This window comes from Halichoerus grypus, chromosome 5, assembly GCF_964656455.1.
Source record: "Halichoerus grypus chromosome 5, mHalGry1.hap1.1, whole genome shotgun sequence".
NCBI classification, from domain to species: domain Eukaryota; kingdom Metazoa; phylum Chordata; class Mammalia; order Carnivora; family Phocidae; genus Halichoerus; species Halichoerus grypus.
The window spans coordinates 87,672,655-87,693,265 of NC_135716.1; the positions used below are offsets into that span (position 1 = coordinate 87,672,655).

At 39.0% G+C, this 20,611-nt stretch overlaps 2 protein-coding genes across 6 annotated transcripts in view; one reads left to right on the top strand and one right to left on the bottom strand.

The window, feature by feature from the left end:
• The window catches only part of CHD1L (chromodomain helicase DNA binding protein 1 like), a 168,120-nt gene that overhangs the window by 70,850 nt on the left and 76,659 nt on the right, over positions 1–20,611 (bottom strand). For 2 of the 5 annotated variants that reach the window (XR_013447947.1, XM_078072533.1), the window contains exon 1: positions 12,299–12,664. The exons of 1 other annotated variant lie outside the window; for it this stretch is intronic. Coding sequence is in view for 3 of the 4 variants with exons in the window: in XM_078072533.1 (XP_077928659.1) it covers positions 12,299–12,431 (133 nt within the window). In the remaining variant the exon portion in view is untranslated. Of the gene's footprint in view, positions 1–12,298; positions 12,666–20,611 lie in introns of those variants that run through there. 2 more of the 5 variants (XM_036089180.2, XM_078072534.1) reach the window with 2 other exon arrangements.
• FMO5 (flavin containing dimethylaniline monoxygenase 5) overlaps positions 19,997–20,611 on the top strand; it is a 30,531-nt gene continuing 29,916 nt past the window's right edge. The window contains exon 1 of the mRNA XM_078072529.1: positions 19,997–20,367. The gene's annotated coding sequence lies outside the window, so the exon portion shown is untranslated. The remainder of the gene's footprint in view (positions 20,368–20,611) is intronic.

Sequence of the window (20,611 nt, forward strand, 5' to 3'; positions counted from 1 at the left end):
GGACATTAACACCCCACTCAAACCAATGGACAGATCATCTAAGCAGAAGATTAACAAGGAGACAAGGGCTTTGAATGACACACTGGTCAAGATGGACTTCACAGATATATACAGAACATTCCATCCTACAGCAACAGAATGCACATTCTTCTGGAGTGCACATGTGACATTCTCTAGAATAGATCCCATACTGGGTAACAAATCAGGTCTCAATTGGTACCAAAAGATTGGGATCATTCTCTGCATATTTTCAGACCACAGTGCTTTAAAACTTGAACTCAATCACAAGAGGAAATTTGGAAGGAACACAAATACTTGGAGGTTAAAGAGCATCCTACTAAACAATGAATGGATCAACCAGGAAATTAAAGAAGAATTTAAAAAATTCATGGAAACAAATGAAAATGAAAACACAACTGTTCAAACCCTTTGGCATGCAGCAAAGGCAGTCCTAAGAGGGAAGTATATAGCAATACAAGACTTTCTCAAGAAACAAGAAAGGTCTCAAATACGCAACTGAACCTTACACCTAAAGGAGCTGGAGAAAGAGCAGCAAATAAAGCCCAAAACCAGCAAGAGAAGAGAAATAATAAAGATCAGAGCAGAAATCAATGAAATAGAAACTAAAGAACAGTAGAACAGATCAACAAAACCAGGAGCTGGTTCTTTGAAAGAATTAAAAGATCGATAAACCCCTGGCCGGACTTATCAGAAAGAAAAGAGAAAGGACCCAAAGAGATAAAATCATGATGAAAGAGGAGAGATCACGACCAACACCAAAGATATACAAACAACTTTAAGAACATATTATAAGCAAGTATATGCCAACAAATTAGTCAATCTGGAAAAAATGGATGCATTCCTAGAAACATATAAACTACCAATACTGAAACACGAAGAAATAGAAAACCTGAACAGACCCATAACCAGCAAAGAAATTGAAACAGTAAGCAAAAACTCCCAACAAACAAGAATCCAGGGCCAGATGGCTTCCCAGGGGAATTCTACCAAATTAAAGAAGAATTAATACCTATTCTTCTGAAGCTGTTTCAAAAAATAGAAATGGAAGGAAAACTTCGAAACTCATTCTATGAGGCCAGCATTACGTTGATCCTGGCACCAAAGAGCCCACCAAAAAAGGAGAATTACAGACCAGTATCCCTGATGAACATGGATGCAAAAATTCTCACCAAGATACTAGCCAATAGGATCCAACAGTACATTAAAAGGATTATTCACCACAACCAAGTGGGATTTATTCCTGGGCTGCAAGGGTGGTTCAACATCCACAAATCAATGTGATACACTACATTAATAAAAGAAAGGACAAGAACCATATGATCCTCTCAATAGATGTAGAAAAACCATTTGACAAAGCACAGCATACTTTCTTGATTAAAACTCTTCTCAGTGTAGGGCTAGAAGGAACATACCTCAGTATCATAAAAGCCACATAAGGAAAGCCCACAGCGAATATCATTCTCAATGGGGAAAAACTGTGAGATATTCCCCTAAGGTCAGGAACATGACAGGGATGTCCACTCTCACCACTGTTGTTCAACATAGTACTAGAAGTCCTAGCCTCAGCAATCAGACAAAAAGAAATAAAAGGCATCCAAATTGGCAAAGAAGTAATCAAAGTCTCACTCTTTGCATATGACATGATACTCTATGTGGAAAGCCCAAACGACTCCAGCCCAAAATTGCTAGAACTCACACAGGAATTCAGCAAAGTGGCAGGATAGGAAAATCAATGCACAGAAATCAAGTGCATTTCTATACACTAACAATGAGACAGAAAAAAGAGAAATCAAGGAATCATTCCCACTTACAATTACACCCAAAACTGTAAGATATTTAGGAATAAACCTAACCAGAGAAGTAAAGGATTTGTACTCTGAAAACTATAGTACACTCATGAAAGAAATTGAGGAAGACACAAAGAAATGGAAAAATGTTCCATGATCATGGACTGGAAGAACAAATATTGTTAAAATATCTACGCTACCTAGAGCAATCTATACATTCAATGCCATCCCTATCAAAATACCATCAACATTTGTCACAGAGCTGGAACAAATAATCCTAAAATTTGTATGGAACCAGAAAAGGCCCCGAATAGCCAAAGGACTGTTGAAAAAGAAAACCAAAGCTGGTGGCATCACAATGCCACACTTTAAGCTGTATTACAAAGCTGTAATCATCGAGATGGTATGGTACTGGCACAAAAACAGATCAATGGAACAGAATAGAGGACCCAGAAATGGATCCTCAACTCAATGGCCAACTAATCTTGTACAAAACAGGAAAGAATATCCAATGGAAAAAAGACAGTCTCTTCAACAAATGGTGCTGGGAAAATTGGACAGCCACATGTAGAAGAATGAAACTGGACCATTTTCTTACACCATATACAAAAATAAATAATAAATGGATGAAAGACCTAAATGTGAGATAGGAAACCATCAATATCCTAGAGGAGAACACTGGCAGCAACCTTTTTGACCTCGGCTGCAGCAACTTCTTGCTAGACACGTCTCCAAAGGCAAGGGAAACAGACAAAAATGAACTACTGGAACTTCATCAAGAGAAAAGGCTTTTGCACAACCAAAGAAACAGTCGACAAAACCAAAAAACAACTGACAGAATGGGAGAAGATATTTGCAAATGTCTCATCAGATCAAGGGGTAGTATCCAAAATCTATAAAGAACTTATCAAACTCAACACCCAAAAAACAAATAATCCAATCAAGAAATGGGCAGAAGACCTGAGAAGACATTTCTCCAAAGAAGACATACAAATCGCCAAAAGACACATGAAAAAATGCTCAACATCACTCAGCATCGGGGAAATATAAATCAAAAGCATAATGAGATACCATTTCACACCAGTCAGAGTGGCTAAAATTAACAAGTCAGGAAACAACAAATGTTGGCGAGGATGCAGAAAAAGGGGAACCTCTTACACTGCTGGTAGGAATGCAAGCTGGTACAGCCACTCTGGAAAACAGTATGGAGGTTCCTCAAAAAGTTAAAAATAGAGCTATCCTATGACCCAGCAATTGCACTACTAGGTATTTACTCCAAAGATGCAAATGTAGTGATCCAAAGGGGCACCTGCACCCCAACGTTTACAGCAGCAATGTCCACAATAGCCAAACTATGGAAAGAGCCCAGATGTCCATCGACAGATGAATGGGTAAGGAAGGTGTGATATATATGTATATAATGGAGTATTACTCAGCCATCAGAAATACCAAAATCTTGCCATTTGTAACGACATGGATGGAACTAGAGGGCATTATGTTAAGCGAAGTAAGTCAATCTGAGAAAGACAGCTATCATATGATTTCACTTATATGTGGAATTTAAGAAGCAAATCAGAGGAGCATAGGGGAAGGGAGGAAAAATAAAATAAGACGAAACCAGAGAGGGAGACAAACTGTAAGAAACTCTTAACCACAGGATATAAACTGAGGGTTGCTGGGTGGAGGGGCAATGGGGTAAATGGGTGACCAGCATTAAGGAGGGCATGTGATGTAGTGAGCACTGGGTGTTATATACGACTGATGAACCACGGAATTCTATCTCTGAAACTAATAATACACTATATGTTAATTAATTGAATTTAAATAAAATTAAATTAAATTTAAAACAAAAGAAGAAATGATGGCTGAAAATTCCCCCAACCTAGGAAAGGGAAAGAAAAAAAATTCATATCCAGGAAGTCCAAAGAGTTCCAAGTAAGATAAATCCAAAGAGACCCACAAGTACATTATAATATAAATGTCAAAAGTTAAAGACAGAGAGAAAATACTAAAGGCAGCAAGAGAAATACAACTTGATATGTATATGGGACCTCCTATAAGACAACAGATTTATCGGCACAAACTCTGCAGGCCAGAAAAGTGGCACAATATATTCAAAGTACTGAAAGAAAAAAATTTCCAACCAAGAGTACTCTACCCAGCAATGTTATCATTCAAAATTGAAGAAAAAACAGTTTTCCAGACAAGCAAAAGCTAAAGGATTTCATCACCTCTAAAACCAGCCTTATGAGAAATGTTAAAAGGATCTCTTTGGGTGAAAAGAAAGGCACTAATTAGTAACAAGAAAACATATAAAAGTATAAATCTTACTGGTAAAGGTAAATATATACTAAAGGGAGTGGATTAATCACTTATAAAAAATAGTATAAAGGTTAAAAGACAAAAGTAGCATAAATAACCATAACTATAATAAATAAGGTACACAAAAGATTAAAAGCTGTAAAATGTGACATCAAAAACATAAAACATGCTGGTGGGGGAAGAGTAAAATGTAAAGCTTTACAATGAGTTCAAAATTAAGTTATTATCAACCTAAAATAGACAGCTATAGACACAAGTTGTTATATGTAAACCTCACAGTAACCACAAAGCAAAAACCTATAGTTGATACACAAAAGATAATAAGAAAGGAATCCAAGCATATTTCTATAGAAAATCATCAAACCACAAAGAAAGAAAGCAAGAGAGAAAGGAACAAAAGAACTACAAAACCACCAGAAAACAATTAACAAAATGGCAATGAGTACATACTATAATAATCCCTTTAGACATTCATGGACTAAACTCTCTAGTCAAAAGACAGAATGGCTAAGTGAATTAAAAAAAAAAAAAAAAAACCCACCTACACGCTGCCTACAAGCAACTCACATCAGAAATGATATAAAGTAAAAGGATGGAAAAAGATATACCATGCAAATGGAAACCAAAAGAAATCAGGGGTAGCTATACTTATATAAGACAAAATAGATTTTGAAAAAAAGACTGTAATAGACAAAGAAGGGCATTACATAATAATAAAGGGGTCAATCCAACAAGAGGATACACCATTTGTAAAAATTTATGCACCCAAAATAGGAACACCTAAATATATAAAGCAAATGTTAATAAACCTAAAAGGAGAATACAATAATAGTAAGAAGTACAATACTAGTAAGAGACAGAAATAGAGTAATAGTAAGAGATTCTAATACCCCAATTTACATCAATGGTTAGATCATCCAGACAAAAAATCAGTAAGAAAACATCAGCCTTAAATGACACATTAGACCAGATGGACTTAACAGATGTATACAGAACATTCCATCCAAAAGCAGCAGAATGCACAGTCTTCTCAAGTGCTCATGAAACATTCTCCAGGATCAATCATGTTAGGCCACAAAACAAGCCTTAAATTAAGAATGAAATCATATCAAGCATCTTTTCTGATGACAGTGTGAAACTAGAAATCAATTACAAAAAGAAAACTGGAAAATTCTCATATGTGATTAAACAACATGCTACTGAACAAATAATGGATCGATGAAAAAATCAAAAGCAAAATAAAAAAATACCTTGAGACAAACAAAAATGTAAATACAACATATCAAAACTTATGGGATGCAGCAAAAGCAGTTTTAAGAGGGAAGCTCACAGAGATAAATGCCTACCTCAAGAAACAAGAAAAATCTCATATTAACAACCTAACTTTACACTACAAGGAACTAGAAAAAGAAGAATAAATAAAGCCCATGTTAGTAGATGGAACGAAATAACAAAGACCAGAGCAGAAATAAATGAAAAAGAGACTGAAAAGACAATAGAAAAGATCAATGAAACCAAGAGCTGGTTCTTTGAAGAGATAAACAATATTGGTAACCCTTTGGCTAGACCCACCAAGAAAAAAAAGGGATTCAAATAAATACAATCAGAAATGAAAGGGGAGAGGCACCTGGGTGGCTCAGTTGGTTAAGCGTCCAACTCTTGGCTTTGGCTCAGGTCATGATCTCAGGGTCATGAGATCAAGCCCCGCATCCAGCTCCATGTTCAGCATGGAGTCTGCTTGAGATTCTCCCCCTCTCCTTCTCTGCTCACTCTCTCTCTCTCTCTCAAATAAAATACATAAAATCTTTTAAAAAAATGAAAGGAAATGTTACAACTAACACCACAGAAATACAAATGAGCACAAGAGACTACTATGAACAATTACATACTAATAAACTGAACAACCTAAAAGAAATCAATACATTTTTAGAAACATACAACCCTCCAAAGCTGACTCTTGAAGAAACAGAAAATCTGAACATACCTATTACTAGTAAAGAGATTGAATCAGTAATCAAAAACCTCCCAAAAAACAAAAGTCCAGAATCAGATGACTTCACTGGTAAATTCTACTAAACATTCAAAGTCTTCTTTGAATTATTTTCAAAGTCTTCTAAAAAAAAAAAAGAAGGAGGGGTAACACTTCCAAATTGTTTTTACAAGTTCAATAATACCTTGACACCAAAACCGGACAAGTACACCACAAGAAAATTATAGGTCAATGTCCCTGAAGAACATAGATGCAAAAACCTCAACAACGTATTAGAAAACTCCATTCAAAAATACATTAAAAGGGGGCGCCTGGGTGGCTCAGTTGGTTGGGCGACTGCCTTCAGCTCAGGTCATGATCCTGGAGTCGCAAGATCGAGTCCTGCATCAGGCTCCCTGCTCAGCAGGGAGTCTGCTTCTCCCTCTGACCCACCCCCTCTCACATGCTCTCTCTCTCTCATGCTCTCTCTAATAAATAAATAAAATCTTTAAAAAAATTTTAAAAAAAATACATTAAAAGGATCACATACCATGATCAAGTGGGATTTATTCCAGGGATAAAAGGATAAACATCTACAAATCAATCAATTTGATATACCACATTAACAAAATGAAAGATAAAAATCATGTGATCATCTCATAGATGCAGAAAAAGCATTTGACAAAAATCAACAACCATTTATGATAAAAATTCTACACAAAGTGGGTATAGAGGGAATATACCTCAACATAATAAAGGCCATATATGACAAGCTCACAGCAAACATCATATTCAATGGTGAAAAACTAAAAGCTTTTCCTCTAAGATCAGGAACAAGACAAAGATGCCCATTTTTGTCACTTTTATTCAACATAGTATTGGAAGTCCTAGCCACAGCAATTAGGGAAGAAAAAAAAGGGCATCCAAATCAGAAAGGAAGAAGTAAAACTGTCACTATTTGCAGAAGACATATTATATACAGAGAACCCTAAAGATGCACCAAAAAAACTATTAGAATAAACTAATTCAGTAAAGTTGCAGGATACAAAATCAATACACAGAAATCGGTTGCATTTCTATATACTTATTACAAGCTATCAGAGATATTAAGAAAACAATCCCATGGTTCGTCTCCCCTACTATCTTCTTTTTTAACATATCATGTATTATTTGTTTCAGAGGTACAAGTCTGTGATTCAACAGTCTTACACAATTCACAGTGCTCACCATAGCACATAACCTTCCCAATGTCTATCACCCAGCCACCCCATCCCTCCCACCCCCCCACCACTCTAGCAACCCTGTTTGTTTCCTGAGATTAAGAATTCCTCATATCAGTGAGATCATATGATACATGTCTTTCTCTGACTGACTTATTTCGCTCCAGTTCATCCATGTCATTGCATAATAAAAAAAAAAAAGAAGAAGAAGAAGAAAACAATCCCATTTTATCCTCTCCAAACCCCGTACTTCTTGGATTTTTAAAGGAAGCTTCATCACATAGGCATCATCAATCATTTAACTTCATTTTCAGCCCTTTTCCCATCTCAACAGAATGGGGAATGGAGCTGAAAATTCCAAGCTCTAATTATGGCTTGTCCTTTCTTGTGACCAGCCCCCACCCAAGAGCCATCCAGGAACATACCCAGCATCACCTCACTAGAACAAAAGATACTCCTGTCACCCAGGAGATTACAAGGGTTTCATGAACCCTATTCTGGGAACCAGAGGGCAGAGCCAATATGTATTTTCCATTATCTCACAAGACCATTAGTCCAACTGTCAACTCTAGGACCCTACCCACCTCAGCTACAATCCATGCCAGTAAAATGGATGCTCAGTATCCACTTAACCTCCCTGAAGTTAGGACTAGTCTCCAAGAGAAATGCAGAAAACCCAAATCCCTCCCAGACTGTGGCTCCTCCCACATTTTCCCCTTCCAAATCTCCCACAGTCATCATGTACAATAGAACTAGAAGGGAGTCTGGGAAATGTAGTCTTTTGCTTTATAGCCTTGAGGATGTGATAAGGCAGGCTTGGGGGTTGGGGAAGAAATAAATGTGAGGGTGCCCATCAGCTATATCCATCATAGAGTTGTTTGAATTCTCTTGCCCACCTCTCAGGACAGTGAGGAGTACAGGCATACCTCATTTTATTGTGCTTCACTTTACTGCCCTTCACAGACACAGTGTTGTTTTTGTTTTGTTTTGTTTTTACAAATTAAAGATCTGTGGCAACCCTGAGTCTACAATCGCCATTCTTCCAACAGCATTTGCTCACTTTTTGTCTCTGTGTCACATTTTGGTAATTCTCATAATATTTCCAACTTTCTCATTATTGCTATATTGGTTATGGTGATCTGTGATCAGTGATTACATCTTATTGAAAGCTCAGATGATGGGTTAGCATTTTTCAGCAATAAAGTATTTTTTAATTAAGGTATGTACATTGGAGTTTTTTTGACATGATGCTATTGCATACTTAATAGACCACAGTATAGTATAAACATAACATTTATGTGCGCTGGAAAACAAAAAAATTCACTTGACTAGCTTTATTGCAATATTCACTTATTGCAGTGGTCTTTAATCAAACAAACCTGCAGTATCTCTGAGGTATGCCTGTCGTGGAAAAGCAGGCAAAAACAGCACAAGTAATAGGTCTGCATGTTCCAAAAACAAAGTGGTCCTAACACGCCTTTATGATCCAATGTATTTTGGGTTTCTGAAGTTCACTGGTATGCATGGGCTATATCTGCGACACTAGTCAGGGGAGGAAGATCAACTAAAAGGTTTTTTGGGTTTTTTTTTTAAGATTTTATTTAATTATTTATTTGACAGAGAGAGAGAGAGAGAAAGAAAGAGAGAGAGCACAAGCAGGGAAGCAGCAGACAGAGGGAGAGGGAGAAGCAGGCTCTCCGATAAGCAGGGAGCCCGACACAGGGCTCAATCCCAGGACCCCAGGATCATGACCTGAGCCGAAGGCAGACGCTTAACCAACTGAGCCACCCAGGTGCCCCCAACTAAAAGTTTTTTAATCACTGGGAAGAATACCGCAGAACGAAATACTTGTTTCATCAGTTTTCAAAAAGTGGCTAATTCATTACATATTTGAGAGGAAAAAAGACAGTCAAGTTCCTCCCTAATAAATTTAAAACCGTACTAGAAGAAAAATATTAAGCCAACAACAATAAATTCGAGTAGTAAAGCCCCCACCTAAGCAAAATACTAAAGGCAAAAATCATTTAGAAAAAGGCTGAAGATCTGACTACAAAGAATTTTTAAACACCACTGAAATACACACACACACACACACACACACACACACACTCACATACCTCAAAATCAAAAGACAAACGAGAAAACATATTCCCAATACATGTGGCAAATATTTAATATCAATGCAAGAAAGAACAAAGCAAAAGACAGTTAAAAAATGGGCAAGGAGCATAAATACACAAGGAACAAAAAGAAGACAAATATCCAAGTGTCCATCAATACCAGGAAACAAACATTAGATAACAAAAGAATATTTTTTCTTTCATTTATTTTTTTTAATTAACATATAATGTATTATTTGTTTCAGGGGTACAGGTCTTTGATTCATCAGTCTTACACAATTCACAGGGCTCACCATAACTTCTCAAATCAGAAAATATCAGTATTGGTGAGAATGTGGAGAAATGAGCAAAAATTTCACAAACTCTTTGGCCTAGAAATGCTGCCTTGGAAGAATTAATTTATGAATGCAATAAATATTTGGTTACAAGGACATTTATTAGTATTATTTATAACCACAAAAAAAGTAAGAACCTAAATACCCACATATTTGGCTGGTTAAACTATTGCACATCCATTCATTGAAAGATCTGTACCCACTAAATATGACATTGAAGAAGAATAAATGACTAAAAAGACTAAAAGATAACAGAAGAAAAAACTGTTTCCAAAAAGTATGCATATGAAACCCCATTTTTGCTCCTCTCCCTAGCTCCACACCCTGCCTCAGAGAAGAAAAAAAAGAAATTATATGTACCACACAGATCAAGGACTGGCAGGATAAATGAGAACATATTAACAGTAAAAGGATTAAGGCAATTAAATTTTTTTATGCAAAGAATACTACTCTAAATGTTTTACAGAGAACATGTACTATGTAATAAGAAAAAAAAAACAATGAGGATTTTTAACCAACTCTCAAAAAATTATTTTGCAAAATATAAATTCTAGTAAATAGAAATAGGAGTTTCAAGCTGTAATATTCAATGGTTATTTTGCATATACCTGTTTTCTATTTTTTTCTTTCCTTCCACTACCAACTTATCGTTCCCATCACTAAGTTTCCAGTGTCTACTTCCTTCTTAACTAATGCAGCCAAACAAAGGTGCAGCGTCTTATGTCTTCTCGTTTTTACTAAAATAACACACACCCAGATGACATTTCTCCAGATGTATTATCTGCGGTCTGTATCAATGAGCACAATTCCTCTAGCCTTCTCCCACAAATGTTCTCAAAGCATCACACCTAAAAACACATGCAAGGAATAGGCACACAAAAATATATAAGATATCCACATAAACACCAGTCCATAAATTTCTATTTAGGTTGGATACACACTCCTTACAGACACAGATGCACTCATTCCCATAGCCTCAAAGACACAGGAAAGGAGAGGTCTTTCTCTTTCGTGTCTGTATCCTACCCATTCGTCTTCATTCCTCTTCTAAGCGGATAGAGAACTGCATCTTTTGTTTCATTCTGAGAATCAACAAAAACTCACTTCCTTGGCATTTAGTACGTAACAGGAGTTCAATAAATATTAGTTTATACTTTTGGAAGCACTCACAGTCCCCACCGTAGAAACACTGGTAGGGCAAGGCCCGATTTTGTTTTGCGCATCTCTGTACCTAACAACTCATAGTATGTGGCTCTCAGCACTCAATATATAATGAATTAAGGACTACACCATCGATTATTATTGATCCAAGTTTCTATAATACAGTTAAAGCATGCACTGCATTCCCCATTTTATAATTCAAAAAATTGAGGGCTGGAGAGGTTAGGTGGTGAGTCAAGCGTAGCCAGGCCAGGTAACAGGCGTGAGTTTTTCCATCCACAGGAGATGGTGTCACCCTCGCTGTCCGTAAAGCTTCAAGCTTCAGAGATTCTAGGGAAGGACTGGTATAAATAAAATACATTTATGTGCGGTAAGGACTAATAAACTTTGCTTACCTGCCTTTTTTTTTTTTTTTTTAAGATTATACTCATTTACTTGCAGGGGGGGTGGGGGGGGAGAGGGCGCGCACAAGCAGGGGGAACGGCAGGCACAGGGAGAAGCAGGCTCCCCGCTGAACAGAGGGACCGATGAGGGACTCCGTGATCCTGACCTGAGCCGAAGGCAGCCAGCCGCTTAACCAACTGAGCCACCCAGGCGTCCCTAGCTGCGTATTTTAAAATAGAGCATTGCCGGGGTGGCTCAGTCGTTAAGCGTCTGCCTTCGGCTCAGGTCATGATCCCAGGGTCCTAGGATCAGGCTCCCTGCTCCACGCGAAGCCTGCCTCTCCCTCTCCCACTCCCCCTGCTTGTGTTCCCTCTCTCGTTGTGTCTCTGTCAAATAAATAAATAAAATCTTTTTAAAAAAATAAAATAGAGCATTGCGGGAGAATTAACCAATGGGAAATTATCAAAGAACTGCCCGTGCACGGCAAACGAAGACAGCTGAAACAAGTAGACGAGTTCTGATAGTTTTACAGGAGCAACTCATGAAATCCCCAGGCTGGGCCTCCAAACCGACCGGAACAGAAACTTTAAACACACATTCTTGGGGCGCCAGGACGTCCTCTCCATCTTCAGAAAGAAAGGTCTTACCTTCGGCACAGCGGACTCACCGAGTTCCTCCGCCCTGGGGCCAACGTGCCGGGCCGCGCACGGGCCCCGCTTCCCCTCCCGGTATCTCATTCATTCCGCGCCCGCCCACCCCGCGCTGCGCAGGCAGGGGCAACGGCCGCCCGGCCCCACCGCAGGGGCGGGAAGGAAAAGCCCTGGAGCCCGCAAGTAAAAAAAACAAAAAAAACAAAAACCCACAGGACGGCCCACCCGCGGCGCCGAAGGCCCGTTCCTGGCGCGGGGTCCCCCGCCCGCCAGGGGCGAGTCCCAACGAGTTGGCAGGCCCGGGAGGAAGCTGGGCCGGGGCCACTGACCTGTCAGGCCCCACTGCCTTAGGTCCTGCTCCTGCACCCGTGCCCGCGCCGCCTCGCCTCGGCTCCGGGTCTGAAGGGCACGTAGGAAGCCAGGCATGTGGCCCCTACACGTCGCAGGACCCGCGCTCTCCATGCTGCCCAGAGACGCTCCGCCCCGCGGCGCCCGCGCGCTTCCTTCCCGACGCGCCCCGGACGGCCCCAGCGCGCAGCCGCCGCCAGGGGCCGCGTCCTGCGCAGAGTTCTGGGCGCAAGCGGCGCTCGGAGTTAGCTGTCAGGCTCTCAGTTTTCACTCTTTCCGGTTGTGCTCTGTCTGCTCTCGGCTCGTCCGGAGGTCAGACTATGCTCACCATTCATTATTAGCAATATTGAGTATGCGCCAGGTACATACAAACTCTGCTGGGCTCTGGGGTTATGGAATTCAGTAAGACATGGTCCCTGTCCTCCAGCGATTCCCAGCAAGAATGTAAAGCATGGTGTGCTCCGTTCCGTTTGCACCAGTTTGGGCCCTGAAATCCTCTTACTTAATCCCTGTTGGCCGTTGACCAAAGTTAGGAACTTCTGAATGGTAGGAAATAAAATCATGAAAATTGTCATTACCACAATGGATTTCTCAAGTGAATTATGGGGAACAAATTGAAGCAATGTGTTAGATTAGGGATCACCATGTCAACATCAGCTTTAAGTGGATTTATGATGTAGTAATTTATAATTAGTAGTGTACCACTGATATAAAATTATAATAACCAAATAACTGCAGGTAACAATGCAGTTAGAGGTGCTGCCCTGAGGGTTTTACAAGTATTTATTTTCTCATTTAACCCTTCCAGTAACCCTATAAATAGGTACTAGAATTGTCCCCACATTAGATGAGGAAAATTAGAACAGGAACCATATTATTCTCTGGGTAATGTCATCAGAATACTAGTCCCATTAGGTTAACCTTGAAGCTTCTATCTTCAGTAAACTCAGATTAAAGTTGCACGCCCCTCCCCCCAGTCTCAGCTACCCTTAAAATAAAAGGGAGAAATTAGTTCTGAGCTACAAGAGAGATGTCTTCGGGTTGATTTATTCATAAAAACCCAAAGCACTGTTTTGAGCACCTACCACGTGTCAAGCACTCTTGGCACTGAAGATGGAGGCCACTAGTATCATTTGCAAAACATGTAAGTAAAATATACTCATATTAGACATATTTTAAATTAAGTGTATATTTTAAAAGGAAAAGACAGGCAGTAAGCAAATAAAAATTGGGTAGTTATCAATGTTAAGGTGAAAGAGAAACAGTCACATAATGGGGCTAACTGATTTCCTACTTGATGTTTTTTCAAAACCATAAATGAGAGTTGTATCCTTTCCTGGCTTCTCTGCAGGGCTTCTAACCCCTTGTGGTTGCTCGCGAGTGATTTTTGCGTCCTGATCTCTGTGTTTGACTTTTTTCCTCCCCTCCAGGTTTGTAGGTAGACTTATTCACTAAAGCAGCAATATCAACCACCTGCCACTCAAACAAAAGAGCCTTTATTATTTTTAACATAAAGTACATTTGTTTTAGCATAATAGCAGCAAGAGTGTCCTAGCTTTAAGCTAGAATTTCTCTTGGTAGATTGAGTCTGACATCGAAAATACAGCTAGGAAAGGTAGCTGAGAAACTCCAAAGTCAGCTACTAGTAAGATAATACCTATAAAAGTTTTACTCTAGATGGTGTATGAAAGGAGTCTATGGAAGGGGGTAGAGTGGAAGTAGGGTGACCAGTTAGGAGACCATTGCAAGAGTCTGGGCAAGAGATAATAGTTGTTGGGCCAGCATGGTGGCAGTGGAATGGTGAGTACTGGTCAGATACTAGATATACTGAAAAGGTAGAGTCTATAAGGTACACGGATTGAGCATCTGAGAAAAGTCCAGGAATAAAGGATGATTTCAGGGATTTGGCCTGAGCAAATAGTAGAGTGGAGTTTCCACTTATCGAGGGGTAAGACTAAGAATGAGGAGGTTTGAAGAACATCCAGAATTTACTTTTAATGTCAACTATACTTCAGTTTATAAAAGGTGATCCAGTGATTGTTTCTGTTGTTTAAGTGAAATAAGAAGCAAGGTCATCAGATGAGCTTGAGGAAGGGGAAGGGGATTTTGGAGGTTTTAGGAGGGAAATGTGTGAAATCGTTGTCTGGGATTTGGAATAGTGAATTGACTAGAGAAATATGGTAGCATTGCCAAGCAGCAGCAAGGTTTATGGTCATGAGACCAGCCAGCATCGTGTGTGTTGAGTGCAGGTAGGGAATAATTAGAGAATTGGAGTTTACCGGGGTTGGACTTTTGCCAGATGAGAGCAATACAGAATGATTATACTGGCCATATCCCCGGTGTCCAGAACAGGGGTGAACAAGGCAGAAAAAGTCTCCGCACATATGAAGCTTAGATTCTAGTGATGGAGAAAGACAAAACGGTGGGGAGGGTACAAATAAGTTAACAGGTAGTATTGGTGGTAACAAGACAGTAAAAGAAGGTAATGAGATGTAAAAGAGGGTAATGAGATTAAGAATAGGGCTGGGAAGCAGCTCTGCATAGGGTGGATTGAAGAGCGTGTCATCAAGAAGATGACATTTGAGCTAAGATCTGAATGATGAGCCCGCTGTGTGAAGTCAGGAAGAAGATTGTTCAAGACAGACACCACAGGGCAAAGGCACTGAGGCAAGGTTAGCAAAGGAATAATAGATTCTTGAGATTGGTGAGGGTACACTGGCGGGGACTTGGTCATTGATTGGATAGAGGGCTGAGGAAGAAAGAAATATTGATATTGACTCCAGGGGCTTCTGCCTTGGATAACTAGGTGGATGTTGATGCCAGCACTGAGATAGTGAATACAGGAGACAACAGCTGGTTTGAGGAAGGGAAGATAAGGATTTCACTTTAAGGATTTGTTGAATCTGTACCTAGAACAGTGCCTGGCACATATATGCACTCAATAAATAGTATTGTTGAATGTTTGAATGAGGTGCCTGTAGAATGATTCTAAAGTCCAGGAGCCATGATTGTTATAAACCTGAAGCACAGAGAAGACATTTCCCAGATGGGCAAACTTAGTCAACACTGTTTTCTAGGAAGTCCGTGCTAACTGCCAGAATAAAATCTAACCCCAATTCCTTTATAATTCATTGCTTAGGTTATGTAATCATGGTTTCATATTAATTTGTCTTAGTCCTCTACAGAGAAGGTAAATCCTCTGGCAATAGCAACTCAGTAAGATTAATGGTAACCAGATCACGCTAGTGATGGGTCTTAGCATCTGCCCACCCTATGAAAACAAGCGTGATCATGCACGGGTTAACAAATTGTTTGTTTGCCATTACGTCCCTGTCAGGTAACAGTAGGATCCCGGCTGGCAGCATCCAGTAAATCAGTTATCGAGCCTGATAAAAGCTGTGACCATGGATGAAAATTTGTACATGGACTTAGACCTTTGGGCTCAGGTTAGGCCTAGGTCAGGGCCCTCAAATGGAAAGATCATTCTACGGGGATTAAAGAAGAGTTTTCTTTCTCTCAAGAAAGGGGAAAATTTCATTTTGACTCTTGATATTATTATACATCTTTTGCATCAAATAACATAATAAATTTAAAACCTAGAAATTCAGAGGAAATGTACTATAGAGAGTGAACATTTGAGTATATCAACAAAGTGAATCTGGTCTACAGGACTCTTGCTGAGTCAGTTTAGAAAGTTGCCACTACTCTTTAATACCAAAGGTGAGGGCATAATACTGGAATAATATCAAATAAATCTCTGAGGACAAAATACAAAGATTGTAAACTGGCCACAAGTCAAAATTTGCCCACAGGTCTTTTGGATTACAGGGCTGTGTTTTCTCCTTTTTATTTGAATAACTTTTTACTGTCATATCTTGCCATTAAATTAACCACATGCAGTTTCACACTCTTCTCTTTCATCTAAAAGTGTATTGTTGTGTAATCCACACAGCTAATCACAGAAGGCTTTTGAGTTTGCCAACTCTGGAATTTAACTTTTGTAACATATTCCTGCAAAAGGAAAAGGACATCTCCATAATAACCATGAAGCAAAATGTTTCTCATGACTCAGGCTACATTAAAATAAAATTCTACACAAAATCTTTCAGATAGGCCAGCATAACCTTGATACCAAAACCTATCAAGGACATTACAAAAAAAAAAAAAATTAGAGCAATATCCCTTTAATGGAAAAAAATTCCAAGTGGAATTTTAACAAATCAAATACAATGTTACATAAGAACTAACATACCATGGTTATGTGAGTTTATTCTAGAAAGACATAGCTTGCTTAACATTAAAAAAATCATTCAAGGGGCGCCTGGGTGGCTCAGTTGGTTAAGCGACTGCCTTCGGCTCAGGTCATGATCCTGGAGTCCCTGGATCGAGTCCCGCATCGGGCTCCCTGCTCGGCGGGGAGCCTGCTTCTCCCTCTGACCCTCCCCCCTCTCATGTGCTCTCTCTCTCTCTCTCATTCTGTCTCAAATAAATAAATAAAATCTTAAAAAAAAAAAAAAAAAAAAAATCATTCAAGGGGCACATGGGTGGCTCAGTTGGTTAAGCGTCTGCCTTTGGCTCGGATCATGATCCCAGGGTCCTGGGATCAAGCCCCACATTGGGCTCCCTGCTCAGCAGGGAGTCTGCTTCTCGCTCTCTCCCTCTCCCTCTGCCCTTCCCCCACCCCCCCCCGCTCGTTCTCTCTCTCAAATAAAATCTTTAAAGAAATAAAATTAAAATAAAAAAGTATTCAATATAATTTCAACAATGGGATCATCTTAATAGATACAGAAAAAGTATTTTATAAAATTCAACCCCCATTCATAATAAAAATTCTTAGCTACCTAAGAATAGAGAGAAACTTCCTCAATTTGATAAGATTATTTTCCTAAAACATACAAATCACATCACACTTAATGATAAAATAGTGAATATTTCTCCCTAACAAGACAAGTTTGTCTATTATCACTGCTTCTATTCAATACTGTATTAGAGGTCCTAACCAACGCAATAAGGAGAGAAAAAAAATTAAAAATAAAAAATTGGAAAGAAAAGGTAACATGTTATTCATAAATGACATGATTGTATACATAGACTATCCAAGGAATCTACAAACTACTGGAAGTAATAAGTGAATTTAGCAAAGCCATGTGCTACAAGTCAATACACAAATATCAGTTGTATTTCTTCATACTTGCAACAAATAAATGGAAGATGAAAATGTAAAAACAACACCATTTACAATAGGATTTTAAAAATAAAATACACAGGACTAAATAAAATGTGCAAGATTCCACACTGAAAATTATGAAACAACACAGAGAGAAATCAAAGAAGACCTATTAAAAGACAAAAATAGTCTATTTTACAGATTAGAAGATTCAATTGTTAGGATGTCTGTTCTCCCCAAGTTGGTCTATACATTCAATGTAATCCTAATCAAAATCCCAGGAGACTTCTTTGATAGAAATTGATAGGCTAATTTTAAAATTTATATGGAATTGAAAAAATCAGAATAGTCAAAATCATCTCTAAAATAAGCACAAAGATGGAAGATATGTATATAACCAGTTTTCAAATTTTAGATTAAAGTAATTAATACAATATGGTATAAGTGTAAGGATAAACAAATAGGTCGGTGAAACAGAAGAGAGTCCAGATATAGGTTCACACATATATGACCAATGACAAAGACACCAACACAATTCAAGGGGAAAGAAAGGTCCTAGAATAAATGCTGCTGGAAGACCATAACATCCAGATAGGAAAAAAAAAAAAGTCACCCCTGTTATGATGATGGGCAAAATGTTCAACTGGAAGGTCCTAGGCTGCTGTGGCCCTTGGGGAAGAGTGCTCCGTCCGTGTACTCGGTCTCTCTGATTTGGAACTCTTCACTTTGTATATAGTCCTCTGGTCTATTTCATGAAACCTTTCCTTAGACCTATTTTCTAAATGTATATTGAGGAAAAATAAAGCTATTAATTTTTCTTAAAAAAATTCACCTTGACTTTTACACTTATACCATTCATATTAATTTAAAATGGATCATAGATCTAAATTTAAAATCTAAAATTATAAATCTTCTAGCTGGAAACACAGGAAGCTGTATGAGCTTGGGATGTGCAAAGATTTCTTAAATAGGAGCAAAAAGTACTAATCATAAAAGAAAAACTGTTAAATAGATTTCATCAAAATTTAAAACTTCTCATCAAAAGACACAATTAAGAAAGTGAAAAGTCATGTCCCAGTCCAGTGCTAATCAAGCAGCTTTCCTTGGCAGTTCTTCAAATAAGATCTAAGCTAAGCTCTTTCTATCTTTTATAGCTGCCATCTTAAAAGAAGTGGCCTCCAAAGGACAATATTGAATGAATGTAAAATGCAAAATGCAGACTTAACAGAAAGAATTAGGACATGGGAGAACATCTGAGTAGAGGTGACGCTATACTGTTCAAAAGCTCCTCCTGGGTTAGACCTTTGCAGAAACTCCTCTGTACAATTACATATGTATGCACATGCACACACAAACACACACACACTCCTCCAAAAGCCTCATATATATTACCTTGGAATTACTCACTGTTATCTATTGTATCTGTCATTTGTGCTACTGCTCTTTCCTAATAGCATGAGTGAATAATTGTGTTGAACCTGTCCATTAGTTTGCATATATTGTTACAGCCCAGTGAAGAAATTGACTCACTTGCAAATGGCAGTTAGACTAAATGAGAAAATTTGAGTCAAGGTTTAAAACATTTTACAAGTGATTTAAAAACAACACAAAATGGGCGCGTGGGTGGCTCAGTTGGTTAACTGACTGCCTTGGCTCCGGGCATGATCCTGGTGGAGCCCCACATCAGGCTCCTTCTGCTCAGCGGGGAGCCTGCTTCTCCCTCTCCCTCTGCCTGCCGCTCCCCCTGCTTGTGCTCTCTCTCTCTTTCTGTCAAATAAGTAAATAAAATCTTAAAAAAAAAAACCGCACAAAACATAGTTGCCAAATTTAAAAGTGATTAATTGTAAAACACAAAGTAGAGAATTAAAATAAAATTACATTTTACAATATTAAGTTTTAAAAGTAATTCTTGCATTGTTCTGAAATTGTGAAATTGATTCAGTAAGGGAGAGATTAATATTCAATTTATAAAAGTATTCACCTGTTTTCTTGTATCTAGGCATCTCTAGTGCATTCAAAATTATCCAATTTACGAATAACTCATTTATAAGTTAAACTGCCTGGTTTGCATCCCTGCCTTTCCACTTACTGGGAAGATGGGGGTGATGATAGTACTTGCCTCACTGGGTTGCTGAGAGATTACATGGGTTCATTCCCATCCAGTGTTTTGAACGGTACAAGGTGAGCCCTTGAGAAATGATCATTACTGGCCCATGAAGGATACTTTGAAAACCCAGGACTGACATTCCTGACATCAAACCATCTTGAGCCAAGTTGACTAAGGAAGTAAGTAGAAGGTAAACAAATAGACGGGCATCAGCCACTGCTTAGTTCTCCAAAAACCCCTCACATATGTCAAAACAGACTGGTGGGTTAGATGGGCCCTGATTCTAACTCAGTGTGTGATATCCTACATCCATTACACTGGCCTCTTCTGCATGATTTTATATTTGAAAAAATTAAGTTCTATTTTAAAAGTGGATATTTTATGTTTTTAATTACTGATGTAACTGTGTGAGAGAAAGCACTTAAAAAAAAAGATTTATTTGAGAGAGAGAAAGAGAGCGAGACAGCGCGCGGGGAGGGGCAGAGGGAGAGGGAGAGAAGCCGGCTTAGGACTCCCTCTCCTGGCCCTGAGATCCTCACCCCAGCCGAAATGGAAAGCCCACATTAACCAGCTGAGCCACCCAGGTGCCCTGAGAAAAACACTTTTTTTTTTTTTTAAGGATTTTATTTATTTATTTGAGAGAAAGAGAGCATGCACAGGGGCAGAGGGAGAAGCGACTGCCCTGCTGAGCCAAGAGCCCGATGCGGGGCTCCATCCCAGGACCCTGAAATCCTGACCTGAGCCGAAGGCAGATGCTTAACGACCGAGCCACCCAGGTAAGAGCTCCTGCAAGTAGGAAACGTGATCCATTTCTCACTGAACCGCAGCGGCCCGTTTAGTGCACAGGTATTTTAAGTAAATTTCTACTAGCAACCTGGAACCAAAGAACCGATCTGTGAGGTGGGAGTGGGGTGGGAAGGGGGGATGAGGCTCCGGGATCTGTTTTAACACATCCTGAAAGGTAGGTGTTTTCCACCGAAGCTTTTAGAGCAAGACTTGCTTTGAGGTTTGCTAGTTTCC